This window comes from Artemia sp. Qi Xiang Cuo, chromosome 5 (genome assembly GCF_049724085.1).
Source record: "Artemia sp. Qi Xiang Cuo chromosome 5, ASM4972408v1, whole genome shotgun sequence".
NCBI classification, from domain to species: Eukaryota; Metazoa; Arthropoda; class Branchiopoda; order Anostraca; family Artemiidae; genus Artemia; species Artemia sp. Qi Xiang Cuo.
In genome coordinates this window covers 72,164,396-72,178,334 of record NC_142798.1, presented here as the reverse complement: position 1 = coordinate 72,178,334, position 13,939 = coordinate 72,164,396, and the positions used below count along the sequence as shown (strand labels likewise).

Sequence of the window (13,939 nt, the reverse complement as noted above, 5' to 3'; positions counted from 1 at the left end):
ACAGATTGTCAGAGATTGTGCTTTTTGTCCATCCATCTTGAGCCAAACAGTAAGTTGTCCCTGAATTAGGTAGTAAAGTGGGCAAAGAGTGAAGCTTTGAATAGTTGGGGAGAGGAGCGTGCGCAGCTGGACGGGTCAGAGGTGGATTGGTGTTGCATTGAGTTGCTAGTAACAGTAGTACTACTACTACTAAAAACTCACCGCAGAGCCAAAGCGCCTGAGGCCTACGCAGTTACGCACGCTCCTCCTCCATCCTAACCTATTTAAAGCCCCTCTCTTTACCCACTCCCAGGAATTTCCCATTTCCCTTAAGTCTTTCTTTACGACATACTGCCACCGCAACCGAGGACAATCTACTTTCTATTTAGCCCTATACGGTTGACCGAAAAGGACGATCTTCGGCAATCTGTCATTCTTCATCCGCAGAACGTGCCCTAGCCATCTCAACCATTCTCTAATTATAGCCCTAGAAAGCGTGATTGAATCACACTTTTCGTACAGCCTACTGTTTGAAATACGGTCAGTCAGCCGGGTACTCAAAACAATCCATAGGCACTATCTCTGGAAAACATCTAGTAACAGTGTTTTTTATTTGTGAAGCATGCATTTCTATGCATAGAGCTTTCCCTCCTTCTATTTACAGTATCTTTTGATATTTTTTTTTTCTGTGGGATACTAAGCACACTTGTTACCTTTTAGGTTCCGCCTAATATTATTGAGAGTCTGCTACCTAAAGAAATTGCTGGAAAGCTGTCAGAACACGATATCTCCTCTTTTGTGGATACCAATCCCGAAATTAAATGGTGCCCTACCCCTGGATGCGGACGTGCTGTACGCATTTCCTCTAAACGGGGGCCAGTGATACGAAATAGGATGTTTTCTGGAGACAAACAGTTTGCCATTTCTCATGGGGTTGATTGTGGCTCTGGGCACTTCTTTTGTTGGGAATGTGGAGGTAAGTCACGATGTTGTGCGGTCTTAGTTTTGAAAATCTAGTATCTTGTTTATTAATGAAATAGTTAAGTGCCAAACCACAGCTTGGTGCCAAAAAAAGAAAATGTCAAAAAAGAAAGAAAAGAATAACGAATTCACACAAAAGTAAAAATCTACGAAGTCATCTAACAATCAACATTACCTGGAAAATACTCTTAAAAAGTCAGAAAATTTAAATTTAAAATTTACTTTTCAATTTAACTCCTCCTTCCCCCGCACGAATTTTATTTCAGGCATCATTGTATCTATCCTATAGTTACAACAAATATAGAGGTAAACTGTTATTTTTCACCGTTTTTACCGCAATGGTTATGAAACGGACTCACAGTAACGGAAATACACACTCAAGGGTGTGACTGCTTCTATAAGTCATGCAGATTGAAAATCTATGTATTGCCCTAATTTCAATAAGATGTAACCTGCTCCCCGTTTTTCTATTGTTATTGTGTATTCTTTATATAAAGCATTTTTACAGCTACATTTGTCATGTGTAGCCGGTTGTTTTATCTGTCTAATAGTTCCACCGCTTTTGATATAGTTGAACTTTCGTGCTGAAATCTCGCGGACCAAGTCACTTGTATGAGTATTTTAAAGTATATTGTACATGGAATACCCAGGCCTACCAGTATATTCGGTCATCTAAATATAGCCTAAGTCTGATTCGGAGGGTTTTCAAACAGTTTGTGGTAACGAACTGTTTGTAAGGAGCGACACGGCTCAATAGTAACTGTAACTCTAAAAAACAGAATTTTGATATCAGTGTATATATTAAAAGAATCGGCTTATTATGCAGATTTTGAATATATAAGATTCATTAACTTGGGTGATTCACCACTTGGCGTTACCCATAAAAGGCTACGCGCCTTAGGAAATTTGCCGGATTTTCGAAAAAAAGAGGAAACACCCCAAAAAAAAAATCAAATAGGTTCCAGCGTATCAGAGAACCATCCTGTTGAGGTTTCAAGTTCCTATCTCCAAAAATGTGGAATGTTTTTTTTTTGTCAGAAGAAAAATCACGGATGAAGTTTGACTGTTTTTCCCAATGTTTAAGAACGACTCCTGAAACACAAGGGCCGTTTAATTAAAATATTAAGGTTTTTTAAAAGTGCTAAAGACTTTAGCGTGAAGGCTGTATCAAACTTACTTTAAAGGGTGTCTTGGGTTATAGTGATGCGAACGTAGTTCGTTCTTTACTAGTTCCTGCTGAGAAAAAGCTGAAGGCTTTAGCGTGAAGGCTGTATCAAATTTACTTTAAAGGGTGTCTTGGGTTATAGTGATGTGAACGTAGTTCGTTCTTTACTAGTTTCTGCTGAGAAAAAGCTGAATAGCAGTTAAATCTTGCACTATGTATATATTGGTAAGCAAAAACGTATACTCGAGGACTATATATAAGTGTTATACCATAGCATAAACATAAGGGCTATTCTACAGGCTCTATCATCCTTTAAATACTAAGTTTAGTGAAATTAGAATCCACTTCTTTGAATTGGTTAAGTGGGATATAACGACGAAACATTACAGACGAAAAGCGTCAAATCTAATGAATTGGTTTTGCTTGTTCATGTTCATGGTTCAACGTGGCAACACTGACGATTGCTTTATTTATGCCTCGATAACATGATGTTTTTGTTAAAATAAAATCAGTTGGCTGTTCTGTTTCTGAATTTGCTTCCGTGTTTGTTGAATGGACCTAGCTTTTTAATTTTTCTAGTAATTTACCTAGCTTAATGATTTTTTTTATTCAATGAAAAATATTTTTATACTTAGTTCTGCATTTTCTGGTAGTAATGGACGCTAAATTAAAAAAAAGAGATACCTTTTTAAAAAAATCAGCAAAAACTCAAGTAAAAGAAGAAAATATTGTTCGCACTTTAATTTTTACGGACATAAAGCGTTATCCATTTTAAGAGTTTTTCCCTCGATTGCAATAGAGTTGTGGATTATAAAATCGAAACCAGAACCTGATTTTCTTGCTGTAAATTGAAATCAAAACCCATGATCAGATTGAATTTGATGATTAGATTGTCAGTTTGAGAATCTGGATTTTCAATCAAAAAAGGCCTTATATCAATGACTGTTATCATTTTTGAAAATGACACATTTTTTGACGACATAAATGTTGCTAATGATTGCAGAGAGAAAGTTTTCACCCAAAAGCTTAACTCTATTGCTTGGAATTTCTGGTTAAGTTGGTTGCTCAAATTATACTTCGCATAAACTGAATGGATTAGACTCTTCAGGTCTTATGGTTTCTAGAACCAAAAGTGGCTGCTAATAGGATTTAGAAGGAAGAAAGTAGAAGAAAGTAGTACGAAGGAAAGGAGGTAGAAAGAAGCTCACCAATTTTTTTTTTATATATTAAACTATAAGGATAAGACTCTTCAAATCTTATGGTTTCTTGTCCAAAAAGTGGCTGTTACTGGAAATTAGAAGAAAATTTGCCAAATTGTCATTTTTAGTTCTCATCCTTTTATTTTTCTTCTATTTCTAGTTTGCTTTTAGTTTTCATTTTATATTGAACTATAAGGATAAGACACTTCAGGTCTTATGATTTCTAGACCCAAAAGTGGCTGTTACTTGAAAGTAGAAGGAAACTCGCCAAATTTTTATTTTTAGTGTTCTTCCTTTTATTTTTCTTCTATTTTCAGTTTTCTTTCAGTTTTTATTTTTATATTAAGCTATTAGGATAAGACTCTTCAGGTCTTATGGCTTCTATACCCAAAATTGGCTGCTACTGGAAAGTAGAAGGAAACTCGCCAATTTTTATTTTTAGTTTTCTTTCTTTAAGTTCTCTTAAATTTCTTTTATTTTAAGTTTTATTTTATTTTTTATTTTTACATTAAACTATAAGCATTAGACTCTTCAGGTCTTATGGTTTCTTTACCCAAAAGTGGCTGCTACAGGGAAGTAGAAGGAAACTCGCCAAATTTTTATTTTTAGTTTTCTTTCTTTAAGTTCTCTTTAGTTTCTTTTATTTTAAGTTTTCTTTTCTTTTTTATTTTTACATTAAACTATAAGGATTAGACTCTTAAGGTCTTATAGTTTCTAGACCCAAAAGTGGCTGCTATAGGAAAGTCGAAGGAAACTTGCCAAATTTTTAATTTTAGTTTTCTTTCTTTTAGTTTTCTTTAGTTTTTTTTTTTAATTATTAGTTTTACTCCACTTGGGTGATAAGTTCTGAAAAAGTGATGCGAATGAAGAAAAATAAAACTGTCGAGAATCTTTGTCATGGTTTATGCTTCACTTGATTGTCTGAGGGTTAAAGCGGTATTAATGAAACTTGAATCTCGACTCTTTAAAATTCACGTTATTCTTTTAGAAAAATTATAGTTTTGTAGGTTCTGAAAAACAATTTGGTGGTTTATGTCAAAAGTTTAAGAGATATTTAAATTAAAGCGGCATCAACCAACATGTGGCAAGGCCAAATAAATCTTCATTGATTTTTAATAAATGATTACTTGTCAATTAAAAAAGTAAATGAAGTGTATAGAAGAACTAGAAAATCAGGTACGTAATTTTGGGGGCCAACAAGGCGAATTTTTAACTCTGTCTTCATTAGAAGTAAACGAATATTCACTTGTGTGAACACCTTTTTTCCTAAGGGGAGACAAAATATCGCTGCCATAGCGAAATTAGAAACCTCAAATACCCTCAATTACCTAAATTGGGGTAATTCGAAACAGAAACCTCAAATACCTCAATTTGAGGTTCAAATACCTCAAAAACCTCAAATTAGAAACCTCAAATACCTCAATTTGAGGTTCAAATACCTCAAAAACCTCAAATTAGAAAACCTCAAAATACCCTCAATTACCTCAATTGAGGTAATTAGAAACCTCAAATACCTCAATTTTAGGTTCAAATACCTCAAAAACCTCAAATTAGAAAACCTCAAAATATCGCTCATCAGAAACCTAGTCATGTGTAGAATGTTTTGTAAATTTTATTATAAAATGTCATCAACTGGTTTGCTTACTTTAGGCCAAGCTCATGCTCCAGCCTCTTGTGAAAACTGGGCTCTGTGGCAAACAAGAGTAAGTCAACTCCGTGAGGAAGATATGTCAACAACGTCCAGTGAAACTGAATTAGCAGCAAATAGCGTGTGGCTCGTAACCCACTGTAAGCCTTGCCCTCATTGTAAGTCGCCTATTCAAAAAAATGAAGGCTGTAATCATATCAAGTGTTCAAAATGCAAACATGATTTTTGCTGGCTGTGTTTGGAGTCGTGGAAGAAGCATTCTTCTGCCACAGGTGGCTACTTTAGATGTAATCGGTATGAAGCAGTGTCTAAGGCCGATGAACACCAAGGAATGCTTATATCAGAGGTATGAATCGAATAATTATCTGAAACTGACGTGTTGGCAACCACGTCGATAGAGTTTTAGCTCCTACTCTTTTTTATCGATGAGTGGGGGGAATTGACAAGAGAGGAATTTGATTTTTTTTTTCCGGAAAGTTAAAAAAATCCAACGTCATCGAGCATCACCAAGCAAAATCATAAAATTAGTTAGGAAAAACTAAATAAGTTGGCTGTATAGATTTTGTTTTCTCTTTGCTTGCTTTCACTTTATATTAGAATAAATATAAAGGGGTACGCTTTTGCCAAAAGAGTACAAAACTTGTATTTATATATATAAAATTATTCATATAACCTACATTTTTTCTGCATACTAACCTAGCCTTAACTTCTTTATGATCATTTAATTAGTTTAAAGATCAAAGAACCTGCTTACTTTCAGAGGCTTTAAGGTTTGGTCTCAATTAAACATATATATGGCAAAGATTAAGACATGACAAGGACCGAATATGTAAGTTTTGATCATTGTGACAAGGATTTCTAATTTATGCTCATTCCAAGTATGTAAGTTTATTAAATACGAAAGGCCCACATCATGGAGTTTCCATGATTATCTGCCAGGTAAAAAAGAAGAAGGTTCAAACCAAGAAACAATGGGATAGACATTTTTTTTAATTCACAATGTCCCGGAAATTGAGTAGTTTATTTTCCCTGAGTTTAATTTAAACAGTAAAATTTGCACCTCAATGAAATAAAATTTGGATTAACTAATTAGCTATATATTTTGCAATCTAAATTGCTTCGAGCTAGACACTGGTATGGCAAATGGCGGGGGTCAAGTGTGCGGTAGCACCCTTCATAATCAGAATGATTTCTGTTTCTTTTCAGTTTAGATGTCACTCCTTACTTTCATTAAAAAAAAAAAAAATTGTTTAATATGATGCCGAAGCAAGTTCATAGATTGTCGTTTTCGGCCAACCGTCTACGGCTAACCGGAAAGCAGGTCGTCTTCGGCTGAGGTGGGGGACGTCTTAAGAAAATATTTAAGGGAAATTGGAACCCTCTGGGAAGGTGTAAAGAGGGAGGCTTTGAATAGATTGATATGGAGGAGGACCGTCCGTAGCTGAGGTGGTCTCTGGCGGCTTGGTGCTGCATTGAGTTTTTAGTAGTAGTAGTAGAAGCAAAGTGTTGACAGTATAATCAGTGACTGTAGTTGCGACAGGGGACCTTCTGATAAACATGAACGCTTATTCTAGTCTGTAAATTAAAGAAAAGATAGGGAGTTAAATTTAAATATTTAAAACTACACCCGTTGAACCCTTGAGCTGTAAGTTTTTTCATGGAATCTAAGATTTGCAATCAATTCATTTACCCTAGGTTCCTTCCAATTATCTAGTAGCCGAACTGAGCTTCCTATTAGTAGATACTTGAATGCCTTAAGCATTCTGAACCCGGCTTGAAAAATGTGTTGGACTTGTTCATTGATCTCCCTACAATATCATGATTTAATACTCAGCCAAAATTGTGTATTTGAGTAAGCCGGATTTCTCATAATCAGATTGTTTCTAATGATAATGCTTTTAAGTAAAACATCTCTTCAATGAATATTTTGCAAAATCAAGAATTTTTTTTTTACTCATTTCTAAATGAAGTAAGGTATATATGTTAAGGAATAAGGTTTATTGGCTCCATGACCGCCCTTTTAAACCTGGGGAAAGGTATCCAAGAAACCTGACTGTTTGGTGATAAACATATTGATGAGGTCATTCAACACTGAGCGCCTAAATTCTGGCTGGGTGAGGGCCTGACGGACGCTGGGTTCTGGCCGTCCTAGCTCAGGTAAAATTTTATTAATAAGTTTGCAAACAAATTAGGTCGTGGTAGTTTCTTTCAGCATCAACACTTTAGATAAATGACTCCTTGGGAGCTTAGAAGACTCTTGTTTTTTTTTTGTTTTTTTTATTTCAGCTAGACGTTTTTAGATTCTAGCCCACATACTCCCTGTTTATTAAGGCTTGAAAGTGTCTGAGAATTTTGTGGTGACTAACTGCCCTGTTATGTCTCAGGGCTAGGGGATCAAGTTGAAAATTTGAGGATTTTTTTAGGGGGGGGGGGGTAAGTGGGTATCGAATGTTGTGTTAAGGGACAGGGGGCAAATTGTTTTTCTCCAGTCTTGACAAAAGATTATACGATTCGTTTTTTCTATTTCATGATTGTATGTTGGAAGTCTACGGATAATTTTGGAATAGTTCTTCTGTTATAGCTTTTCTACAGCATCTCTTGGTTGAACGAGAACCAGCTTGCTAAATTTATTGCTCTCTATTGATATCAAGTTGATACCTTTATAATTACTATATTTTTTCTAATCAGCTTTCTTATAGAAAGGAATAAATAAGGTTCTAAAATCACTAGTATGTCCTTTATCAAATATCATGCTCATTTTTTTTTTTTTCTTATCTCTCATCGGCCCATGTCAACCAATAATTAAAAAACAACTGGCAAGTGATAAAAGTGGACATTTCTAGCTGATTCAGGAATATTAGCCATTATCTAAATAGTAAAGCTTTATTTTGAAAACCAATTTAAGTGAATTTTGAAAAACATGCACCTCTAAAATTGGTGTTGGATAGAAATAAAACCTACACTATTGGAATCACCATAGCTAGATACCCTATGAAGGAAACTTAGTCAACTGGCTTAAGAACATTCAAGGAAAATCGCTCTTTTGCATATATTGCATTGATGTGTCCTTTTTTCTTTTTTTATCCTCTCCACTTCTAGCGTGGCACTGAAACCTCTTAGAGAGCTGTTTAAGACCTCATTTTAAAGGAAATTGCTGTTTCTAGAGACTTTTGTAAGTACCAGAGCGTAATATTTAAGATAAAATCCATTTTTGGTAAAAAGCTGCATTATACATGATAATATATATGTTACTGTGAATGTCCGCAAATTGCCGAATGCCTGAAATACCCTTTTTTTCTCCTTGGATTTAGTCAGCGTTGCCAGTCAACTATTCGAATTTAATGCAAGGTTTGATGATGACAGGTTAGGTTGGATCAGGTTAGTTTAGGTTTTTAACCCATTCCTCGTATTTAGAACTAAATTTAACCTAACCTAATATAACCTAACCCAAACTAAACTAACATAATCTATCCTAACTTTAACTTTTACCATCAGCGCTTGCATAAGTCTGAAAAAGCTGACTTGCAAAGCTAATTGAATCTAAGCAATGAGAAAGGCATTTCGGACATTAACCGGTGAATGTCGACATTAACCAGATTTTCGATAATCACAGTAACATAATACTTATACATAATGATGAATAACGTCATAATCATACCTTTCCCAATAACTGACGCTATAGTAAAATTATTTGATGATTTCAGTTGAGATGATATCAGTACCAAAATAAAAGACTTACAGGTCAAGTCAGTGATGATAGCTACTGAGAATAAGTTCTCCGAGGCTGTATCAAATTTACTTTAAAGGGTGTCTTGGGTAATAGTGATGACAACGTAGTTCGTTCTTTACTAGTTCCTGCTGAGAAAAGCTGAAGGCTTTTTCCTTGTGTAATATGTATATTCCAGAAGTAACAAAAATAAGAACGAAGACCACACTTTCTTTCCATAATATGTGTATAGGATGTTGTCATTTCAAGAATGAAAACTTTGGAATGTGTCTAGAGGACGACCCGAAAACACAAATTCAGAATGATGGAAAATGATGCATCCTTGGAAGAAAAAAAAACTTGGTCAATCAAATTCCCAGAATTCAATGAGACAAAATTCCAGGACATGTATTCCTGAGTTCAATGTCAATATACAAAATCCCATTGAAGAAATTTTTGTCCAACAACCTGGACCCTCCAACGCGACAAGACCAATCTGAACAGCCAATCCGAATGCTGTAAGTGGCCAATAAAGACGCTAATCCGACGCAGTCAAATCAAATGTTCAAAATTTGAAATATGTCTAGAGGATGTCCCCAAAGCCGCAAATTCACAATTTTGAAAATGATGGGTCCTTGGAAGAACAACAGCCTGGACAAACAAATGTCCAAAAGTTCAACGCGAAAAGACCGATCTGAACTGTTATTGCTGATGACGTGGAAGAAATGTTTGAGGTAATTGTGATACTTAATAAATCTCAGTCCAACGATAACTTTTAAGACATTCCACAACAAGGATCACACCGAATCGCAAATTATTTCAGAAGAAGAATATCAATTTGCACATAATGTTTTGACAAATTTTGACTGTTAAAACGTATGGGATTATAGATGCTTAAACAAAGTTTCAGACTTTCCTGACAGGGTCGTATCTAGAGGAGAAGAACGGCGAGGGAGTTACTCGGATTTAATCCTTGAATGTGCAACTTTGGAGATCCCTGATAAAACACGCCCCCCCCCCTTCTCCAATTAGAAACCCTATATGTAAGCAATAGAAAATTAACATGGCCTTATGTCCTTGCCCGCGGGGTTAGGGGGAGGGGGTGATCCCCAGAGGCGTTGTTATTAAAACTGTAGACTGTTTTTAACAGTAAAAAGAAAGAACTGCTTCCTTTTGTGATACTACATGAAATTCACGCTAGCATTATTCTAATAGAAAAGCTTTTTCATTAACTTTCAGTGACGAGAATTGTTTGCAATTGTCGCTCTGGTAGTTCTTTGTCTTCGGTCCAAATTAATGTTGTTTGACAAATGAATCAAAAGCATAGCTTAAAGCAGTAGCTGTAATCTAGTATAAATGAATGAAATTAAGTGAATTAAAAGCATAGTTTGCTGTAATATTTGCAATCTACTATGATTATTTCTTTTTATTCTATAAATTATGTATCACACACAGGAAATAACATTTGGCTTGATTTAGATGGATATAGTAAACAGAATGTTAGGACTCTCTTAAATCTAAGTTAATCTATTCCTGATCTAGGGCTAGATAAGCAATCTGAGGGATCCCTAGACTAATAATATATGAGGACCGTTAGATATAGGTCATTTTGTTGAAATGCCGAGTTAGGCATGATCGGTCTGAAACAAAGTGACGAAATTGTATTTCAATTTGATATCTAAATTCTGGACTTTCTTACGTAAAGTAAACTTTTTCAAAGTACTTAAAGTTTTTTTTTTAATTTATTGCCTATTTGCTATCCCCGAGTTTTATTTTGTCCCTGGAAATTAACGCTGAAGAAAAGTAATGGCTTACATTTCTTTTTAACATTTTTATGCGTGTTTTTGGACGTTACCATTCGGGGATAGTCGAAGCACTGCTTGAGGGTCCTTGGGCTGTAGACGAAACTAGCCTATTGGTTAATGATACCGTGTGAATATCCCTTAGTGTTTCCTTTTAAGAGTCTAAATAGTTAAAAATTAATACCTATGAAAGCAAAAAGCTTCTTCTTCTTCTTGAGACCGAATGAGGTTAGCATTCAACATTGATCGATTTCTTCTATTGAAAATCCAAGGAGTCTCTGGATTTAATGCCCTAATTGAAGAGTTGACTGAATGACGAGTTGACCTAATTGAAGAATTGATGGGTTCTTGCAACGTTTAAGAGCTGAAAAAACATATTTCATCATCACGATTAGAAAAAAAGGTCAAACGGACAAATTTGTTAATGATTTAAAATAGTTTAATGATAAAAGAACAGGCCTACTTTCAGATACTTTAAGACTCGGTCTCAATTATAATTATCACGACTTTTTTGATTTACTGTTTTGAGATTTAAATTCATTTATATTAAGTTTAAGCCCGTTTTGATTGTTTCTTAGGAACTCCTAACGCTGCCAAATCTCCTAAATGATACGATATTTTCCAGTAGAAAAACACTTCCGAGGAATATGCCAATTGCCCTCGAGCCGCTTTAAAACCAATCAAGAAACGAAAGAAGGCTAATCACAAGGAAATAAATGGCGAAAAGAATCTCGTATTTCCTTTGAGCTTATTTTTAGCGTTCTTCAAGCAAGTATGCTAAAACATTTTTAGGGATTACCCTATACTGAGCTTTCAAAAGAAAATTCTGCTTTATTTAATAACAAAAAAATACACAGTTTCTTATTGAAACTGTATATTTCTATCTCGAGCACAAAACAGGAGAAACTAAATTGCCTTTTTAAGATTTCTTGGAAAAAGGGTGTTGGCTTTTAGTTTTATGTCGTTAAATCGGATCCCTTATCCAAGTTCCACAAGTTATGACAAGACCACCCAACCAATTCTAAATATTTTGGTCAAACAAACTAAAAAAGTTTGTAATGGATTGGATAGGGTGATCCTTTAATCTGTTGAATCCCTGTAAGAACTTCCTCTTGTTTCAATACCAGAAACCGTTGGGGTTTTCAGAATAATTGTCTGTCTGATGAAATATTTACAAATTTCCGATTGCAGATAATTAGGTTGAAGATCTAATAATGTTCGTTTAAAATCTCGAGTATGTTTAATATGCTCTTTCGACTAAAAATGTTGGAACTATTGGTGAATTCACAGGCAAAAGAGTTTGACATCATCTGCAGAAAAAACCTATGCCTTAATTTAACGAGAAATCTCGCCATGAGGGGTAGGACAAAAAGTGGCGTGAGTGGCAAAATTTTTAGACCTAGTAATTCTTTAAGGGGACATGGGACATTTCTTTTGCTCATTTTGACGCTGTTCTGTAAAGTTCCGTAAACCCTTGCTGGTCCTTCTTTTTATGATGAAATAGGACTTCTGATGGATCTTGTTTGCTCTGTAGGCTTGATGCTCACACAGCTGGTAATTTGAAATATCTTTCTAATTTTCTCTATTTATGTCTAGGCAACGTATCAAAATGAAAGACTGAGTGAATTGAATCGTTTTCTTCATTATTATTCACGTCATGTGAATCATAATCATTCCCGTCAACTTGAAGAGCCACTTCATCTCGACTCCAAGAAAAAGATGGAGCTAATGGCCAGTGCAGCTGAGCCTGAAAAGAAAGGCAAAGATTTTTCGAAATTTCAGTTTCTTGAAGACTGTCTTGGGGAGTTGATCAAATCCAGGTGGCTTCTTAGCGGCTCATATGCTTATGCTTTCTATTTGAAGGATAATACGAAATATAAAGTTACTTTTGAGAGACTTCAGGTAAATCGTTCTCTGTAATTATTGCTGTAGAATTTGTGTGATTATTAAACTATATACGGGATATTAGAGCAAAGACTCATCCACTGGCAATTTCTGAGGGACCCACATCAAAGAACTTTTTGAAGAAAAAAAAACGTGACGTGGTGTTGACAATTCTGCAGTTACTTCTGCTTACAGATTTTAGTCACGGCTACACGGGAAAAACAAGTCCACAGTAGTTCTATACTTTTAAATGTAGATAACTTTTTACTGCCCCCCTTTCGAACTTATGTCTTAATCCCTCTTTTTTGTTACTTGTTTCTTGTAAAGCCCTCACATTCCTTGACGCCTGACATTATTTATTTTCTGCAAAGGACATGCAAAGACTTGCAGTATTACAAAAAATATATTACTTTATTTGGGAGCCGGAGGGGGTTGAGGGTGAATGCCCAACAGGCAAAAATTTTTGGTTCCTCTGGGTGTTAGATTATTGAGACTGATCCGTGTGAGAACTCCATGTCAGCTGCAATATTTGCGAGAAAGTATATTAATTCAATTATATTCGTTAGTAGAAAATATCGGGTCATGGCTATATAATGAGCAATGCATATTAGCACAAAAATAACACGTAATATAATAATATATAACACCTACCAATTTGCAAAATAGAAAACTAAAAAAAAACATAATAAAAATATTTTCATATGCTCTACTGTTACTTTAACATACCGCCGGATCCATCCAATTATCTCAAAATCTCTGCTTCCTAAAAAATCTTCCTCAAAGGTAAGGCTTTAACTTAATCTTTTAGTTCTTTAAAAACAGCCATGAGGTTGACCAGATTTGTAATGTTATCACCGCGCTTGTTGCATGAATAAAGGCTTTTTAAAGCCAGCTTTTTAAAGCCAGGAAATTGCAAGAAACCTTCTTCTCTCCCCAAGGGACAGAAAATTTCTTCGTAATACCCCAAACTCTTCCAGAATAATTAAAAAAGTTGGGTATTTTTGAATAGGACTACCTACTGACAAAAAAGACAAAACAAAAAAGAAAATTCACTTTCAAATAATTGATATCACATAAACATAACATAAGTATTAATAGCATAAACAAAGGAAACACAAATCACAAGAATCTACTTTTTTGCTCCATTGACAACCTGAGAAATTGCCCTTAACACTTTTAAAACATTCATCCCGCATTAAATTCAGTAGCCATCTCTCATCGAACCTACACTTTCCATATACTTTATTTCTTGCAGAAATCATCATTTTTTATGATGGTTTCTGCAGTTTTTTGAGAAACAAAAGTTTTGGTGTGACGGTAGTTAAAATTATTGATATTTTGGCCTAAAAAGTTACCCCTTCCTTTCTTACTAGTATTTTTCAAATTATTTGAAGCGTCCATAGTAACAATTACTTTAACGTAGACCGTCGAACACATGCTTAATGGATTCTGGATTGTTTAACTTAGAATATAAAAAACATTGTTAGTACTTTTAAATTGATAGAGAACTAACAGTTCTACTCTTTTTGTTCAAAAACAATTAGAGAAAAAAAAATCTCAAAATAAAGAAACAAA

General features: G+C 34.8%; 1 protein-coding gene across 1 annotated transcript in view; it reads left to right on the top strand.

The window, feature by feature from the left end:
- Positions 1 to 13,939, top strand: part of LOC148952484 (ankyrin repeat and IBR domain-containing protein 1-like) — a 108,621-nt gene that overhangs the window by 56,425 nt on the left and 38,257 nt on the right. Inside the window, exons 7-9 of the mRNA XM_089089914.1 lie at positions 700 to 955; positions 4,975 to 5,318; positions 12,077 to 12,382. Of these exons, the coding sequence (XP_088946040.1) occupies positions 700 to 955; positions 4,975 to 5,318; positions 12,077 to 12,382 (906 nt within the window). The remainder of the gene's footprint in view (positions 1 to 699; positions 956 to 4,974; positions 5,319 to 12,076; positions 12,383 to 13,939) is intronic.